The following is a 20,459-nucleotide window of genomic DNA, read 5'->3' on the forward strand; positions in this document are numbered from 1 at the left end:
ACTACATATCATCTTGATACTTCCAATAGCATTTACACCACTGAGGAAGAAGCGGCGTTACATTTTTCCATAAGTACACTTACAACTACCTTCATCTGCTGGATACAACGCATATGTTATCAAGAATGTGTTCTGACATAACATTGGTGGGACGAATGACTCAATGCTTTACTGCTATTTTCAATAACATAAAATGCACACATATCGCTGTGAAGTTTTTTCAGCAAGTACATTTACATCTATCTCCATTTACACTGTACATAATAAATATGATAATAAAATATGATTATTTGAAAGAATTATCAAGCATTCAGTATTTGGTAGCTGATTGAATAGAGAGATGGTCCATTTTCTATTGAAACCAGTATATAAGAAGATGAACTCTCACGTGAAAGTTTTTCCTGGGTCTTTTGGTATTTTCGGTAACAGTCATCACACAAAAATGCGCTGTGTTTTGTTGTTTGAAAAGGCACCTAATCTAGTTATAAGATTTTGGACAAACGCGACACGGCTTTAATTATTCATTGAATTTTCTGTCCCGTTGCACTGAAAGCGACAAATCCATTCCAGTAATCAGAAAAAGCTGCTAAAAGCAGAGCCCGTTGTCCATTTCGACCATATCATAAGCAGCTGTTTATAAATAACTACAGTTAACGGAAGCTACAAAGTGTCAGCATGTAAAAGAACGTCAATGCTTACTTCAAATATACATGAATTAATGGCGGCGTAGTTCCATGCTTAAAGATCATAGCCGCCGCCATATAGCTGAAATATTGCTGCGTGCGGTGTAAAACAACAAACTAAATTATAGACTAAACAACACAGCTTGCATATATATAAAAACCTGTCAATACATTCCAACTCTTCACATATGGTTTACATATATAATTACATCAAAATCATCTCAAACACATGATAACTAGAACTTTTCTACTTTTCCATACCCTTGCGAAAAAAATGAATTCAAGCTATTATGGTATTTCGACCCTAAACACCTTATAAAGTGACACCATAAACGTGTGTGTTATTTACATATATCGCCTTGCATGCATTTAAATAGATGAGAATTACAAGACCTTTTACGGTTTTATTGTAATTTACGATCACTGAAAGGAGTTCAAATGTATGTCTATCTTGTCAATGGTTAATATAAAAATGGACTAAATATAAATCATAATAAACCTGCCATAACTATACCATGCACTATATCTATGGTAGTACTCACGTTTATCCTTCTATTATGACAACGCTCCTCCTCCTTCACCAACAACCTTTGCCAATATGCACACACTTCTTGAACCAAACAATTCCAGAGAAGGGACTTCCCAGCAACCGCTAACACGTAAAGCAATTCAGAAAGTAATTCATAACAAACTATAAGCACGATGCTCTTGAGCAAAGGCAGTGTATTGAATTGACAAGCAAATATTCCATATGCACCTAAGAGACTAATTATACAGACCAGTCCCGACCACAGTGTAGCAGAACGTCCCTTGAGTAAAGCTATTAAAATGTGATATTGCTAATTTGCCGGGCCGGATCACTTTTCATCTTCAGTTGGACATCAATACTTTATCACTGTGGTGTAATATCTCACAAAATGTAATGAATCATTCACTCAAGGGCAGTGCAGGCCTGTAAATATTCCCTTTCCTGCTCCAAATATTTGTGCCTTTTCTTGCACAGTCTCTTCAGGGACCACCGGTTCGGAATTATATTTAGGAATGCCATTTCGGACCAAGCAATGGCGCTCTGAAGATAATTAGATCTCGATGCAAGAAGCACACGACACCTGTTAGGAGCTGACGTGTGTTAAATTAAAATCATGATATAATTTCACAAATGCCCAACTTTGCTAATCATTTCAAAATTTGATTTCTAAATTTCAGCCGGTTGATGCGTAACGTTTACTTAGTTTAGAACAGTGTGCATTACGATGAGATAGAATTACATGTGTAATGTCATTTTTGTCAGGATTAATAGCTTTTATTTCTTTTCCAAACATATATAACAAATCACATAATGTGGCATTCAACACATACTAAAGCCCAACTAATGATTGAAAAAGCTCATATTTCTTCTTAGGGCATATATAACAAAACAAACATTGTGAAAATCGACACATACTAAACCACAACTAATAATTAAAAGCTTACATTTCTTCTTAGGGCATATATAACAAAACAAACATTGTGAAAATCGACACATACTAAACCACAACTAATTATTAAAAGCTTACATTTCTTCTTAGGACATATATAACAAAACAAACATTGTGAAAATCGACACATACTAAACCACAACTAATCATTAAAAGCTTACATTTCTTCTTAAGACATATATAACAAAACACTCATTGTGAAAATCGACACATACTAAACCACAACTATCAATTAAAAGCTTACATTTCTTCTTAGGACATATATAACAAAACACTCATTGTGAAAATCGACACATACTAAACCACAACTAATAATTAAAAGCTTACATTTCTTCTTAGGGCATATATAACAAAACAAACATTGTGAAAATCGACACATACTAAACCACAACTAATTATTAAAAGCTTACATTTCTTCTTAGGACATATATAACAAAACAAACATTGTGAAAATCGACACATACTAAACCACAACTAATCATTAAAAGCTTACATTTCTTCTTAGGACATATATAACAAAACACTCATTGTGAAAATCGACACATACTAAACCACAACTATTAATTAAAAGCTTACATTTCTTCTTAGGACATATATAACAAAACACTCATTGTGAAAATCGACACATACTAAACCACAACTATTAATTAAAAGCTTACATTTCTTCTTAGGACATATATAACAAAACACTCATTGTGAAAATCGACACATACTAAACCACAACTAATAATTAAAAGCTTACATTTCTTCTTAGGACATATAAAACAAAACACTCATTGTGAAAATCGACACATACTAAACCACAACTAATAATTAAAAGCTTACATTTCTTCTTAGGACATATAAAACAAAACACTCATTGTGAAAATCGACACATACTAAACCACAACTAATCATTAGAAGCTTACATTTCTTCTTAGGACATATATAAAAAAACACTCATTGTGAAAATCGACACATACTAAACCACAACTAATCATTAAAAGCTCATATTTCTTCTTAATCAGGACATATATTAAAAAGCACATTGCGACAGTCAGCGCATACTAAACCATGAACAATGATTAAAAGCTGAAATTTCGCATTCACGCATACATAACAAAACACACAATGTGTCATTTAGCCCCTACTGAACCACAAATAATTAAACAAAATCTATTGTTAGTAAAGTATTACTGGCATCAGGTGTTACCAGCATGTACCAATACAAACAGTGCCATAAGGGTATTTAACCGGTTTTGAAAATCACCTGGTTCAAGTTGTACACCACAACATGGATCAGAGGCTACAACATGTTCATGATCATTACAAAATGTGATTTGCAGGGTTTTTAAGATCGTCTTTGATCGCATTTGATCTCTCTTTTGGGTGAGTTCATTATGTCAGATAGGTAAATGCCGCATGTTGTTTTGACTAATTGGAGGTGTACTGGGATGTATGGGCTATGGGCTGTTGGAAATATGGGGAGACAACCGATGTCATGAATGAGAGCATCAGCCATATTTTGTTCAGATTACAAGAGAAATGAAACAAAGACTAATTCACAAACCCAAATAACCTAAAACTTATTCGTCAAATGCATAATTTGTGAAAGTATCATTTCATACGTAAAGTGAAAGTTGCAAAAAGAAATTGCATTTATACAAGCAGCTGTGCGTTGAATACAGATAAAACTGGGTCCAAGAACGTTTTGCACTTGCATGGATCCGACGTGTGTTGAATTGGTACAATATCATAACGTTGCGTGTGGATTTATGTTAAAAAGCTTCATAAATGTGTATTTACTCCCAACAAAATATGACATTATACGGGACACTATGTGTTACGGTACTGCAGAACGTTATTCACACTTGTAATGTTTCAGTTGCTCATGATACTGATCACTGCATTGTCTGGTCGATATTCGATTATTTACAGATCGCCGCCATAACGATGGAATGTCGGCATTAAACAACAATTGCTACATTAAACACTCCAACAATAGGCCTTATAAACCCTCTGAACTTTGAAATCAGATTTTGAGATTTCTAAAAGTGATGCCATTCTTTGGTAGCAGTCTGTAGAAATGAGTGAGCATTGATAATGAATTAGTTTGAATAAACGATTTAACAACATACGATTCTCATCAATAACACCGAGAAAGGTAAAACAGATGAATATAATTTATAGTGTACCCTGGTTATAATGCCCCTTGTTATAATGCCCAGGGTTGTAATGCCACCCTGAATATATAATGCGACGATTTTCCCAGAACGGATTTCTTGCTCTTACAGTACCTTGGTTCCTGTGCCAAACTGGGTCTAATGCCTTTTATCCATGTGTTAGGAACAAAAGTCATTTCCCCAAGATTATTATGCCAATTACACTGGCTTCAGATAGTACATATACCTTTTGTTAACCGACATGACTCAAATTAATTAACTCGTAAATGCTTTAAGTAATCATGTAATCCCAGATAGGATAACACGTGTGACAATACACTTCTAGTGAAATGGGCGTTATCAGTGATAATAACTATGTACATTTATGCATTAACGTATGTATTGTTTGGCTTTCTCAATAGTATATAGTATACTTTTCTGACACGTTTCGGCATTTAGGTGAAAATACACTTTCGGATAAAATTATGTCCATACTTGAAAATTTAGAATGACACAGTTAGATTGTGGGCTCTGTGTTCCATGGGGCGGTATGTCAATCTGTTCATTGTGCGTTACGCCGCTTTTAGCAATAGGCCAGCAACATCACAACGGTGGACGCCAGAAATGGGCGTCACGAATTGTACATATGAGGGGAATCGAACGTGACGAGCGAAAGCTTTCACCACTAGACCACCCCACCTCCCCTCGCTGATAAGATGCGTGTAGTATTGCCGGGGAAACCTTATCATATACGCCACCATTCAATAACTTTGTAAAATTTTGTTTTTTGGAAATTCGTTTCCTGTGTTGCAAACGTCACAACGGAAACAGGAACGGTTCATGGCAAGTGGTATATCCGAAATACACTCAGGATGTATTCTAATTACTACTTTTATGAATAATGGATTGAATTCTTTATTTGGCGTGAGCTGGGTTGATTAATTGCAAATACATGTGAATTCAACGTCAATGTGATATATAATGGCGGTCTTTATATAATCATATCTGCACCAGACATTCCAGTGACCGATATCATGAGCATCCATCTACGCAACTACGATAAGTGACAGGCACCAATCAAGTAAGTGAACTATCCGTTATCTCTACAACCGGCTTGTCTGGTCCAGGTTCGACTCCGGCTACGTTACACATATCTGTTGTTGAACTCTTCGATAAGAACTCTGTAGAGTTGTCGGTCGGACAGCGTTTTGGGAGAGGACGGTCTTTTGATTCCATGCCGGAAAATTGCCTATTGTGCCATCTGGGCACCAAAGTCTCTGGCACGATCAGTGCGTGAGCGAGTGGGAATTTACGCCGCTTTTAGCAATATTCCAACAATATCACGACAGGGAACATCAGAAATGGACTTTCCTTACTGTGATTATGTTCCGGAATCGAACCTGGGTCCTCGGCGTGACGGGTGAAAGCTTTAATCAGTAGGCTACCCCATCTCACCATGAGGCCGTGCTTTATCGTCCATGAATATCTAAATTCTCTCCGATTGTACCATCATACAGTGTGATGTCCAAGATGTCAGCAGATTTTGTGCCTCACTGTAACACGCTGCTTACATGGCTGTCATGGTCATGTTTGAATCCTGAAATTGTTTTTGTCTGCCTCTCACTCGGATACGATTATCTATTAGATCCAGATGACATCACCATTGAACAGTAGAATGCGAATACATTTCAATGCGAATGCGAATACATGACAATGCAATGACGTCATGAACTTGATGACGTCACAATGTTATGAGATCGTTGCACTCCAAATCTAATGCCAGTGCTTTGTCCAGAGATGTACATTTTTCACTGAAAACTAATGAAGAATGATTTTGGATGATAAATAGAATGTCACCCTCGTGTCTACTGATATCAATCGTATCAACACTTGTTGATGAAGGCTGAAATATGTGTTACGTTATCAACTCGTGTTGATATATTTGATATCAGTAGACACTTGGGTGAGATTCTCCATATATCATGCTCATGAGATTTAGTCCTGGTTCTGTCTCAGTTATTGTGTATGTGTTTTTGTAATTATCTGTACAATCATGAGATCTCTAAATAAATGTCGACAGGAAACGACTGGCATAGTATTAGTGAGTGAGTTTAGTTTTACGCCGCTTTAGCAATATTCCAGCACTTTCATGGCGGGGGACACCAGAAATCAGCTTCACGCATTGTACCCATGTGAGGAATCGAACCCGGTCTTCGACGAACACTTTAACGACAAGGCTACCCCATCGCCCCGAAATAGTATTAAAGATATTGGACTGCGAGTTTTAACATCACCGGCAGGGACAAGTGTGATTTGCAAAAGTTGTTTTGTTGTTTATCAATATTCTAGCTATATGGCGGAAGTCTGTAAATAATCAGGATACGATAACAGCGAGACTGACCACACGATCCCGTTAGTCGGCTCTCACGAAGATCAATTCTAATCCGGATCTTCATGGGTCGTATTCGAGTGTGACTATATAGGGTTTGCTTCATGTAATTCCAGTTATGTGGGAAGATAGTGTAGAGTGTTCAGTATGACGTTCCAAATACCTCAAATGAAATCTCCAAATCATCAGCCTATGTCTTCAACTGATCAACGCTCCTAATGGCAAACTGCCACATTTGCCGAAGCTCATCAAAGCCTATTCTTGCTCATAAATGCTGGTAGTTCAAATACGGGTACTAAATACTCTCCTTACATGGTATAAGGACTATGGTAACACCAACATTAACGGCGTGTCGGAACATTTGTGGCGCCTGGTAATGTTTAACTTAAATAAGAAAATATTCTAGCATTTATTTCGCTACACATACTAATGCATGACACCGTTGGCACACAGCCATGTTAAGTCCTGAGAAAATGGATCTCATAGAAGCGTATTCTGAGAAGTGTAATTGTCGAGCGTGTCCAGTCGGAATAACTGTCGATGGGTCTGGAAGCTTGTACGGTGGGATATACCTAGTGTGCAAGTCTGTGTGCGAATGGTTGGCAACATAGCTTCAAAGCCTTTACTCTTTTTGCTTGTTCGCTCAGTTTGGTCAGAGAACCATTCTCTGATTAATGTTCCCTCTCTATTCAAAGACGTTATATTACAATCGGATGTGTTATCACTTATTTCCCTGGTACGCTAGTCACACCGAAGACCCGGATTCCAGTGTGTGAAGTTAATTTCTGGCGTCCCCAGAAATTACTGTTGGAATGTTGCTAAAAGCGGCGTAAAACTAAACTCACTCACTGAAACTGTCCCTTGATGAACCAAAATAGATACAACGAGTATTGCAGTTTTACGCAGTAGCCTGTCACATGATACTGCCAACCAGGAAGCTCTGTGATCACGAGGCCTCAGGCAGGGATATGTCGTCGATCTGCTCAAGATCTCATCGACTGACACAGTTCTTGTCACGAAATGATCATGAGGTAAGATATGAATGTATTCCTACTTTGGTACATATTGAAATAAGTTATATAAGTCAAACTAAGAGTACTGCACATATGCATATATATGTTGACTTGACAGATCTTCGAATTTGCAGGTGTAGTTACCGTTCGATCTGGTTGACGTGTGGAGTCGCGTGTCTCAGTGCTCCCTATCAATGTTCGCGAATGAACCTGGACGTATTTTAGATATGTGATTACTCTGCGATGCTCATCCGTGGTATTCGTGATTGGTCATAATTTTAGATGCTTGGGAATCGTTCAGAAGTATCAGATGTTTTACGTCGGACATTTTGCGCAGTTCGTTGAACTCGTGTCAATGTCAGTTTGAACAGGGCTACCCGACCGAACACGTTATGCAGGGTCATATCCTAGCTTGTCTTACGTGACAGCACAGTCCTCCCTGCAGACACATTCTGTGCTAGGCAACACCACAACAACACAATTGGGGGCGTGAAGAAAAACTACCCAGATAATCTCCAGAGTAAACTGATGGTCGAGCATGCTTTCGAATTTGATAATACTCCAGTCGATTAAAGAAACTACCCTGCTTCTGGTCCACTGATTGATTGATTGATTGATTGATTGATTGATTGATTGATTGATTGATGGACTCAGCAATATTCCAGCTATGTTGCGGCGGTCTGTAACTAATCGACTGTGGACCAGACAACCAATATATGTTGACTTGACCAGACAACCCGGGAAAAAACACCATGACCACTGATCTTTTGGGATACATGACGTGTCAACTAACCAGCCAGCTTAGCAAGAGAGTAAGGCCACTTACAATGTAATTTACTTTTTTCTAGACATTCTCGTTACTGGCAGTTATTTCAGAGGGTTAGAATATAACTGAAAACGTTTAAAACAAATCGGGACATTTCAGCTCAATGGTAACATTACGAGAAAGTTAACATCTTAAGTTCGTCGAATGACGATTAAAACGCCATCATCACCCCCGTGTTTGGTATCATTGAGGTTTTACATCGACAAGGTAGATGGAATTCTACGAGATTTGAGCCTTTTTTGCCCGACTATTTACATGAATGAATATTGTTTTAAGCTGATTATATCAATATTCCAACAGTATCACAAATACACTTTACATGTTGTGCCGACGTAGGGAATCGAACACAGGTGTTTGGCAAGACGTGCGAACAGGCTCACCTCTCTATTCGCCTACATCTCTATTCGCCTACATTCTTGAAACAACGCTCCATGGTCTGTTGACCACAGATTACACTATGATAAACGATCCCTATGATATGAAACAAGACTATTCTAAAATTGAAAGAAGAAAAAGGGATATGCAGAGGTATAAAATGACTTATAAGAAATATTAGGAAGACAGTTTCCCAGAATGTTTGGGATATGTACATTTAATGCCCAATAGATGTACACAGAGTGTAATTTTGAAATATTTCCAATTACTCAGATTACTTTAACAACCAATACTTATTTACTCAAGACTGGAATTAGAGAATCATCATTATGCACATTTTGTAAACAGGCATGAGAGTCTGTATGGCATCTACTATTTGACTGTAGGTTTATAAAGGGAGTGTTAATCGAACTATCCTCATTTTTGGGGTGATATTTGAGACGTAGCGATTAGAGACTAAACCGCCCCTCCATTCTTCCGATTATGTACCCTATGGTAGGAATGTTAATATATTTATATAGGTATCGATTTATATTGTAAATCCAATAGACGTAACATAACACTCACTGGATTCATCTGCAGGTAATGTCTGTCACAATCGCTGTGCTCTAATAATTCACAGTCTATCCAGCACGACATTGATAAACATACAAAAGATCGTTGGCAATAAATAGTAGCTCAAGAGAGACTGACATACTTAATTTATGAGGCAGCATTGTACCCTTGGTGGGAGTTATTAACTTCTTGTTAGGGTGGTGGTGGGGTACAGTTCTGTGCTCATTTGTAAATAAACCCACTGCAGTCGTCAAATTAGCCCACAGATAGTGTGTACAAAAGGTACTATTTTTAACATTATCGTAATCCTGAGATGTTTTAATATCCACGCAGTTCTCTATTTTATCTCTATTATGTTTGTTGGGTCGACATACGGTAAACATGGCGGCTAGTCAATAAGTATCTCTCAATATGTGTACCACCAAATGTTTCTAATCAAAGCCGTTATAATTTGCCAAACTCTGATAATCTCCAATGTAATGCAGGGTTCGTGTCTCACTTAATTAAATCTCTTCTTCCATCTACTGTTAAAGCATGGAATTCGCTAGACCTAAATATTAGAATATGTTGAATCATTATCAAAATTTAAGACATTTATATCTTGCAACCTGACATTATCCCCAATCATCAAATTCTTCTTTGTCGTTTGCGACTTCGCTGCAGTTATATCTTTACTCTCTTTTTTTTTTTTTTTTTTTTTTTGGGGGGGTGGGGTGGGGGTGGGGGGGTGTCCTTTCCATTATTTCCACCAGTGTCCTCTATATGACAGATTTAGGTTTAGTAAACAACCGTTTTGCATAAAGTGTGGTACCATATGCTGTACTTAGTTTGGAATTATTGAATTCTTTATTTACACAAACGTATTTATTACTCTTTCTTTTTAAGATTGCGGAGAAAGCATTCACATAGGCTGATACAGTTTGCTTGCTAATCCTCTTTTCTTTTATTAATTTATTAATGGCTAATGTAAACATAAGAGTTGAAATGTGATCGTGACGAAGGTGCTCACTAACCTCTAAAGCTAGTTATATACTATTAGTCTTTTTTACGCATTTTGACTAAACTCTCTCTCTCCTTTGTCTACCCCTTTCCCCTCTCTCTCTTCAAGCAATCGCTTTTCCTTCTCCTTTTTCTTATCTCTCTCCCCTCTCTCCCTTCCCTATCCCCCTCTCTTCTTTCTCTACCCTACCCCGAGCCCCCTCTCTCTCTCCAAAACCTGAGACGTCTAATAGAAGCTACGTCACGTCTCACCAAAGAGAGACATTGGAAATCTCAAACGGTTTTGACACGCCCTTCCACAGATTCAAATAAACTGGGACGTTCACCCGTTCAACAGTTTTTGGGGGTTTTTTTCAACCCGGTCCGATTGGAGTAACAAACTTACATCGTGATTGTTCTTAGAAATATTGGAATTCATATCATGCACGTAAAAACCCAGTGTTGACACGAAGTTTAATCAATACATATTTCAAAACCCGTTATCTGTTTTACAAGGTGTTTGATGACGACAATAAATTTGCGGCTGACATAACACGGTTCTTTCTCTGTCGATACAGGTAAACACCGTTATCTCGAAGTTGACATGACACGGGTCTTTCCCCGTAGATACAGGTACAGTTTAACGCCGTTATGTCGAAGTTGAAGGGTCCTTCATAAATATTTTGAGTTAAACGAATTTCGACACAACTGAAAAAATGAACAAATAAAGAACACGAAGGGACAAGTATTTACTTCGAAACAACCTACGTTCGACACATCAATGTTTGATTAACTTACTGTTCAAATGTCGTGTTGTGTTTTCCTATTGTTCAGATCTACGTCTACGATGCATGGTGACCTGCTCGTCCTGTCAAATACTGGGTGGTACAGTTCTCAGTTCAAAAGGCAGTGAAATAGGAGGCACAGCATGAAGCGCCAAGTCTTAAACCGCCCTCCAAGTTCCCTGAGCACTATACCCTCAGAAAGCAGGTATTCAATTTCACTCCGCATCACCAGCATCACCTCACCTCACCTCACCTCACCTCACCTCACCTCACCTCACCTTACTGCCTCTCACTTCATATCATCTTATCTCACTGTACTTCTAACCTCACTTTCTGCATCTCACTTCATATCACCTTATCTCGAATCACTTCGAACCTCACCTCACCTCACTACATCATGTTTCATATCACCTTATCTCACGGCACTTCTAACCTCACCTCACCTCTATGCATCTCACTTCATATCACCTTAGTCCACATCAGTCTAATCTCACCTCGCCTAACCTAACTGCATATCACTTCATATCACTTCTCATTTCTCATCTCACGTCAACGCCCCAACCTTATATCACTACACGGTATGTAAGCAGCAAGAATCATGTTTTGTTCACATCATGTTTCAGATTATCGTCCAGTTGGAGAGATGAGATTGAAGGAGAAGAGGTTGACATTGAAGAGTAATTATCAATATTTAGACAGTTCCTATTGTTGATGTTGTTGTTTACAGTTTTTCAAACTGATATTCATTAACAGATGGTACTTGCGCGTCTGGTGATTCATACTGAGGTATAGGAAGGACAGCCTGGCTGCCACATTATTGTTTCTGAGTATAGGACTGGTTTGTAATGCGAGTGAGTTGGGAGAAGGGAAGAGTGAATGAGTGGGTTTGATTTTACGGCACTTTTAGCAATATCCCAGCAATATAACATCGGGTAACTTCAGAAATTTACTTCCCGTATGAGGACTCGAAATCGGCTTTTTGGCGAGACGAACGAACGTTTTAACGATTGGGTTACCCCACCAACCTGTGGTTTGTAAATTACTTATATTACATATCCTTTACATTATGAAATCATAACGCAATATCCACTCGCTACACGTTTTTGTATAGTTATGAGTATATAACTTTTGTTGCAGTCAACAGATAACATGACAAATTTGACATTTCGACAGGGAGGTCAGCGTTGATTATGATGATGAATACGAATACGAAAGCAGTTTTGAAGAATATACCAGCGAGGACGAAGAAGAGGCAGGAGAAGAGGGTGATATGGAAAGTCCACCAATGTATGTTTTTCTTTGTCTTACATGTTGTCTCATACCTGATGAACTGACGTACAAAGGAAAGTACACACTGGACCTTTGACCAAAATGTGATGTACAAGTCACACACATTATGTACATACTGTACATAACTGACAATGTTGTGACCTGTACGTCACAATCAAAACACTTTTCTGAATGTTTACGTTGATTTTTGAAAAATATACTAAAAGATAACAGATACGTACTTTCTGTTGTTCGTCAGTTTAAATGGTTTTCAGATATACTTGATCGTTTGTGTGCGTAGCTAGAAGAGAGTACCCCCGTGTCGTAACTGTTATTAATTTAGAAAAGGATTTGGACAGTTTCGGCAGTATCACGAGCTGTGAACAGCCATCAGATAGGAATGATATCAAGTATTCGTCCAAAACTGAGCGTATCGTGCCAAACTGGTGGACAAGTTGTTCAAGTCATAATGTGGAATCTCATCTGACAACTTTCTGTCACTGATGCGTGAAATTCAAATGCCATTTGTGCTGGAAAGTAGCATGGCAATAGATGACAATAATATGTCTAAGTGTCATCCAGCAAAAATGAAAAAACCAAAAAGCCGAGGTTTCCATAGCACATAAACATGACAATCATATTCAAAGATACATCCATGTACATTTCATATTAATTTACCCATTACTCCCATCAGAATCTGTTTGTGGAAACATTTAGTTTCCAAGGCAATTCTAATTAAGTTATACTGTAGATAAAACTCTTTTTTGCGACAGGGTAGTCTAGTGGTTAACGCATTCGCTCGTCACGCAGGGTTGTATTCCTCCTATTGTAAACACACCCATTAGGCATCGTATCCAAGTCGCGTAGATCGATGCACATGTTTTTGATCACTGAATTGTACGGTCCCGGTTCGATTATTTACAGAAGGCTGGAATATTGAAATATTCCCCCACCCCCCGCATCCCCACCCCACCAAAAAACAAAAAATCCCCCAAAACATAAAAAAAAAAATAAATAAGCATGTGCGTGTACAAATGTTGTCAGTTTGTTGGTGCTTTTTCCTCATTTTAACAGTCACATGCACATGTATATTTTCAGTGAGTGGACATCTATAGACCTTGAAAATGGCGTGCGCCTGCTCCTTCCCGAAAACGTGTCAGAATTCAGATGTAAAGCCATCCCACTTTGGGCTGACAAACGCATGGAGATGTTGTCTCAGTTTCCACACTTCCACGACGAAACCATGGTCAGCGAGGTATACGAACTGGAAGGCGATAATATACAATCTTTGAATTGCAAGCCAAAGTACCTACAGATCCCGCTCGTCCTGCCAACCACGAGACTTGACGTCCACGTTCTCTTCCGCTTCTATGTCATGGTGCGCGGCGATGGTGGATGGACACCAGTTCCGGCACAATACGAGGTACACAGTTCAGATTTTTCACTCAGTGCAAACTTCAGGCCGAGTATATAACTCTCTTAAAGAAAATTTGGAGCTCAGAGCTCATTGCTCGAAACCAGTTCAAAGCCACTAATACCTTTGCTATGCCAGTCCTTTATTGCTATTATTCGTTTTTGGATCAGTTGACTGTACAAAACAAGATACCCATAGTCTTGACCGCCTGACCGTCAAGACAAGGAATTCCGCAGCTAGTTTAGGCTTGAAAGGTTTGTTGGACAGAATCTGACATTTGAGGCTGATTTTGATGTACCGCTGGACAGCAGTGGGAGTAAACCAGGTGGATTTATACACAGAAAGTGCTGAAAGTCGGTCATTTCTGGAGACGCTTTCTGATAAGCCACTGCATCGTGTGTACATGCTGTATATGGAACAGAACAGTTATTCAGCCAGACCCTTCGCCTGTCTTTGCCTGTATGAAGTCGGCTGGTCTTAAATGTGAAACAGAGGGCATTCCGTTTCTGCTCAGGACCAGTCACTCCTCTGTCTTCAAAGTGGGATTCATGGGCAAAATATCGATATGAAATGTCGATTGTGCAATCAATTAACAGAGACAGCCCAAACTTTGGTCACTGGAAGCATTTTATTGCCATAAACAGCATATCTTATGAGACATGATGGCATGGCTCGTTGCTTCTACTACTTAAGGCTTTGACTCTGAGGTCCATCCATGATGTATTATCCAGCGTCAGAAGGGTTGTGCTCCCGCTGTTGAACTCGGACACTCTTCTGATATGCGTGATCAGGAAGTACCAAACCAAGGGCATCAAGCCCAATGGGGCAGGGGGTTGGGGTTGGTTGGTGACGAGAGTGTACTTGGGATGCAAGCAAGGCATTTCAAAGGTGAGGTCCGCATACTTAGGATACTTTTTTTCTGAATCTTTCCAATCATATTGATGTCAAATAGGACATACATTTCAATGACATGCATAAATTCACTGGCTTTATCGAAATTGTTTGTAGGTTGGAATTCTTCTGAGGCTGTATTTTACCCATTCCAGAGAAATATGAAAGTATCGTTTTCCAGGACGCCCTGTACATGTTCAGGGCCGTACCATGGATGGACCTCGGAGTGGCAAAAGCAACGAGCCATGACATCATGTCGTTTAAGATATGCTGATTGTGTCAAGCACGGGCATCCACTGACAAGGTGTTGCACAGTCTCGGTAAATTCATTTCACAATTACTGTTTTGCCCAGAACTGGCAAAAAGGCATTAATCCAGATTAAGGGCAAACATCAGGCAGGCTTCACGAGGCAGCCTTTACCAAGGTTAAACTTAACTCCCAAACTTTAACATTGCACTAAAGTTACTTTAGTGACGTACGATCACCTTTGTGGAAGAAGGCAAAGGGCCTAGATTTTCGAAGCTCTCTTATCGCATAAGTGCCATACATTAACATAGACTAACGACTATCTTAGCGTCAAGAAAGCTTCAAAAATCTAGACCCAGCTCACTCACGGACTATGGCACACAGACATACACCTTGCGCAATATGAATGCAATATTTTACATGACGTTTAAGCCTGCTTTACTTTACCTTCATGTAAAGTCATCACACCAATAAAGCCTTCGTGGAAACAATCGTCATTCAACTTGAAATCACATCTTGGAATCTGTGTTTAAGGATCAAACATTTATACCCTCTATCAACTAATTTTTCAATCACTGTGTATTTCAACGCAATCTATTATTGAGACCGAAAGCCACGAGCAATCAAACAAGTTTGACAGTGGAAACAATGTAATGCTTGGAGCTGTGTTGACCACAGCTACCCTAAGACTGCACTTTTTACGCCAGCAAAAACATATTATAAAACATTGTCCATTGTGCTGTAAAAGCGAATGAAAGGTTTTCCTCACTGGCATCTTTGTTTTAGGATTATCTTCTGAAATTCCCAATACAGGGAGGGAAGTACTTTGTGGCCTATGCTCGCCCAATACCAGAGTTCAGGAGGATTTCTAGAAATGCGTTCACATTCGTTTCTGACAAGGATAGACGCATCAAAGTGCACGTCCCAGAAGGTGCTGTGGACACCGAGATGACTATATCGGTGAAGGTACTTGATGAATTTTATGCTGGCAATAATGTTTTCATATGTTGACATTACTTTTCTTACAAGATGACATTACGTTACTGGTTATGACAATAAGTTGCAGAATTAATGGCAGAACGTTGCCGATCTGAGGACAATAAGGTGCTGGTGAAGGCAATATGTTGCTGAATTGATGACAAAACCTTGCTGAGGTGATGACAATAGGGTGCTGGTGAAGGCAATATGTTGCTGAAATAATGAAAAAACGCTGTTGCTGTGGTGCCAGTAGGGTGCTAATGATGGCAATGAGTTGCTGAGTTAATGACAAAATGTTGTTGATGTGGTGACAGCAGAGTGTTGGTGATGGCAATACGTTGCTGAAGTGATGGCAATAAGGTGTCGGTGATGGCAATACGTTGCTGAATTGACGATAATAATTTTCTTGTAATCATGATGGTTGTCAACACAAACACAAGTGACCCTCGCAATTGATAGGTCCAAACCTGTCACAAATGTAAGGAACCGAAACATTGCAATTCTAAACATTCAGTCAATTGTTGTCTTAATACTCACATCCAGCAGCGTTCTTTTAAGAGCCAATATTTGAATGATATTCATGCCTAAAATTACACACCAACGGGCTTATGATAATGTTCTGTCATTGCATATCCATAGTTAACTATGCCTCAACTCACATCCTCACAGGAGAGGTGCAGTAGCCTAATGGTTAAAGCGTTCGTTCGTCACGGGTTCGAATCCTCACGTGGGTACAATGTGTGAAAGCGATTTCTGGTGTCGTCCTCTTTGTTATTTCTGGAATATAGCTACAAGCGACGTAAAATTATTCTCACATCCACATCCCGTGGACAGACATGCATATGTTGATCTTCATCTCCTTGCAGGTACAACCAGTGGATACAAACAGACTGGAATGGTACAGAGCGTATGACCCCTCAGCATTTGAAGGGATCTATGCATTGTCCGATATTCTGAGTGTGCGACACCAAATGGAAAAAGTATTCAATATGAACACAACTGTCGAACTACCAATTGATGATTTGTCAGAAGAATATGAATTGAAATCCATCAGCATTGAAAATAATGAATACGTCGTCAGAGATCTTAAGAAAGAGAGTTCCTTGAACGACGTTGCTGCAATGCCTCACATTGTAAATAATGCTACAAGGTAACGTATAGAATCATGAAACATTTAAGAATAATTCATTTGCCAAAACACCTCAAATATCTGCCTTCAGCAGAGTCGAGTATACGATTTGGACAGAACAGTACGCATGTGTTTATGAATCTCCTGGACGATGGAGAAGCCTAGTGGTTAAAGTGTTCGCTCGTCACGCTGAAAACCGGGGTTCAATTCCACATATGGGTACATTCTGTGAAGCCCCTTCCTGGTGTCCCATGTTGTTGATGGAATATTGCTAAAAACAACGTTACTCATTACTCACTCACTTCAAAGTGAAACTGTGGATGGAACTGGCGTAAAACCAAACCCACTTTAACCCAAAATGTGACATTTCACACTCTTTACCAGTCACAAAGAGAACTGTTTACATTGCATCACATAACTTCCTCTTCAGTAACTTATTGTTCGGACACGTGATAATCCAGGACAGAATTGGTCTTCACCTGCCCATGCAAAAAGGCAACCAACAGGATCGGGTGGTCAGACTCGCTGACTTCGTTGATACATGTCGTCCTATCCGAGTTGCTTCGATCGATGCTTATGATATCAATCACTGTAATCGTCTGTCCGCCATAACGCTGGAAAACTGCTGTGTACGGAGTTAGACAACAAACAAACCCAACAAACTCAGAAATAATTGTTGTACCATTCCAGAACTTTTGTAAGAGATATCACTGATTTCTTTAATTTATACTTTCATAAACATGCATATGCATATTTCATTCAATAGATAATGTATTGATAATGCCAGGTACAAATCAATACAGTTTGAGATATAAGTACTATGGAGAGAAGGCCCCATTTATGATGGAAATTATTTATTTTACTATTTTATGTTGATATATGATTTTCCACAAGGAATATTTCGAAAACACTTTCTATGTTTAAAGTTAGATTTGGAAGCATATTTTAAATACTGCATGTGTGGGTATGTCTCTTCGCAGCAATGATGATGTGATTTATAGTCTATTCTCACGTTGAGTACCAAACCAAATCATGTTTTGTTTTTGATAATTTCAATGGATATGGATAAAACTTGTAAAGACAAATTTGTAGGTTTATCCAAAAGGACTCGATGTTATGTTTCAGTTGTCAGATGGCTTGTGTTCGTCGAGGTGTACCTTCAGCAGCTCTGAAACAAGCAGCTCTCTTCCAAGCCGGGAGAATAGACATATGCACTATTCTGATGTTCATCTCAAAAGACAACAGAGACAGGTGGCTAACTGTTGAGGTGGTAGGATCCAATTCCGCAGATCGAGTAGCTGAATTAAGGCAACAAAGGAACTTTTTTGAGATCCTTGGAAGCAGATCAGGATCTCTGTGGATAAATCTAAACGACAGGATACGAGTATATCTGGCAGGGAATATGAGAAGCGCAGAACAGGTAAAGAAGACTAAGTACACGTTTCAGTACAGTCACCAGTCGAGGAACAATTTTATCCAGTTCAGGACTCAGAAAGTAGTTAGTGGATCGACCTACAGCATTGTCGAGGTTTCAGTTGCTGGACAACGGGTTCATGAAGTCCACTTCACCTATCCTGATGCAGGATGTGATTTAAAGGGCATAAAAAATCTATGCACACGTGGTGCACCAACAAGAAAAGAAACCCAATACTACCCCACACCTGTTGCTCAAGATCCACCTTCCGAGCCAGTGTCTTGTGGGACAAGCGATACTGGTTATAATACTGAAGAATCTGGGAGACAGGAAAACACAAACAGTGAAGCGACACCGCGAGGAAGGAGTGGGTCATTTACAGTGTCAACCGTGAGTAATGAAAGTGGAATGGATAGCGGCACATCTGCAACGGTATCTGAGGGAGAATCTAGCTCCTCTAGGTCCAGACTTTCAAGAAGTGTATCCATGCCTGCAACGGCATCTCATAACCGTCCACCCAGCAGCAACGTCCTGGGAAGCACGTGGCCAGAGGGGACAGTTGCATCTTCATCTCCTTTAGGTAATACTGAATATTTTGTCCTCTGAAGCAGCACCTCGCTTGACCTACATGTCCACAAATTCGCCTTTCTTAAATCCTCCATTTTCAATTTTACTTCCTGCTTTTATATGCCCATTGACAGTAATTTGTTTAGAGTCATTGTGCCTATACAGAGATCAACATATTCTATTATATTGCTTATCTGAACTCTGAACATGTTTCGGAATAAGCAGAACGTCACTCAATTCTAGCTTATGTTAAATATCCTATGATGGTTTGTTTGATCATAAGATGTCCAAGCGAACATTCTAATTTCAGACACATGGCGTTTAAATCAGTAAATCTAGGCCTTATCTAGTTTTCTAGAAGACGTCGTGTTCATTTCCTGTTGCAGAACATCCAGTGTTAACGCAACGTAAACCCGTGATGTTTTGTTTGATCATAAGGTGACCAAACATACTTTCTATTTTCAGACACGTGGCTTCAAGATGATTGTGGCCATGCCATAAATAGCAGTTTTACATTAATTTCTTGACAACGTTTGTGTTCATTTTCTATTTCAGAACATCCAGTTCTGACACAAGAGAGTCTCCTGGTGTTAGGCAGGTACGTCACCTTACGAGATTGCCAGGAGGCCCTCATGACCCTCGGCATGAACTGGGACACAATTTGCAAAATCAAAAAGGAAGCTAAAGACCAAGACGTCAATGACGTGTTTCTTCTTCTGTTGAGATGGTACCAGAACATGAGAACAACAATGGACACTGTTCTTCTCATCAAAAAGCTAGAGCGTGCCTTCAAGAAAGTTGGTCGTTCAGACCTATCTAACATACTTGCAACGGTTAGGAGAAAGCGCAGAGGACTTAAAAACAAAGACTTTGCGTGAAACTGAACTGCCTGAACTGCATATCATGTCATTTGTACTGTGAATATGTTTCATCAGCTTCTTACATATTAAGCTCAAATATACGAATCTGATCAATATGAATAGATTCTAGTACATATTTACAATTGGAAATAAAGGACTAAAACTGTCAACGTTGATGGTATATCAATTCATCTGTAAGTGTGTTACGGTTTCGGATTGGTTATCTCCGTTGTGTTATGACACCACAACGACATGTCACGTTTGAATCAGCAATGGGTACCTCAGTCGAAAGTGACAGCTGCAACCAGTGCCTCAGAAGTTAGTAGCAGTACCATCATAGACCGTCTGTGTCTCCGCCGCAGTCAACAATATCGGAGCTGCAATGCCTCGGTCTGTAAACATTCGAGTCTTGACCAGACAGTCCGGTGATCACCATCATGAGAATCTATGTTCACAATCAGAATACG

At 39.2% G+C, this 20,459-nt stretch overlaps 1 protein-coding gene across 4 annotated transcripts; it reads left to right on the forward strand.

Annotated features, from left to right (window-relative positions):
• Positions 1 to 7,585: 7,585 nt before the first annotated feature.
• On the forward strand, positions 7,586 to 20,162 carry LOC137283683 (uncharacterized). 4 transcript variants are annotated; one of them, XM_067815353.1, is made up of 11 exons: positions 7,614 to 7,722; positions 8,370 to 8,516; positions 11,017 to 11,071; positions 11,273 to 11,428; positions 11,847 to 11,900; positions 12,397 to 12,510; positions 13,591 to 13,915; positions 15,831 to 16,010; positions 16,889 to 17,172; positions 18,277 to 19,145; positions 19,688 to 20,162. In XM_067815353.1, exons 4-11 carry the CDS (start codon positions 11,367 to 11,369, stop codon positions 20,008 to 20,010), a joined length of 2,211 nt encoding a protein of 736 aa, XP_067671454.1. In that variant the 5' UTR covers positions 7,614 to 7,722; positions 8,370 to 8,516; positions 11,017 to 11,071; positions 11,273 to 11,366; the 3' UTR covers positions 20,011 to 20,162. The 4 variants fall into 4 exon arrangements, with proteins under 4 accessions (XP_067671447.1, XP_067671454.1, XP_067671463.1 ...); XM_067815362.1 differs by lacking the exon at positions 11,017 to 11,071 and having other exon boundaries at positions 7,618 to 7,722; XM_067815337.1 differs by lacking the exon at positions 8,370 to 8,516 and having other exon boundaries at positions 7,624 to 7,722.
• The last annotated feature ends 297 nt before the right edge of the window (positions 20,163 to 20,459 follow it).

Source organism: Haliotis asinina, chromosome 1, assembly GCF_037392515.1.
Source record: "Haliotis asinina isolate JCU_RB_2024 chromosome 1, JCU_Hal_asi_v2, whole genome shotgun sequence".
NCBI classification, from domain to species: domain Eukaryota; kingdom Metazoa; phylum Mollusca; class Gastropoda; order Lepetellida; family Haliotidae; genus Haliotis; species Haliotis asinina.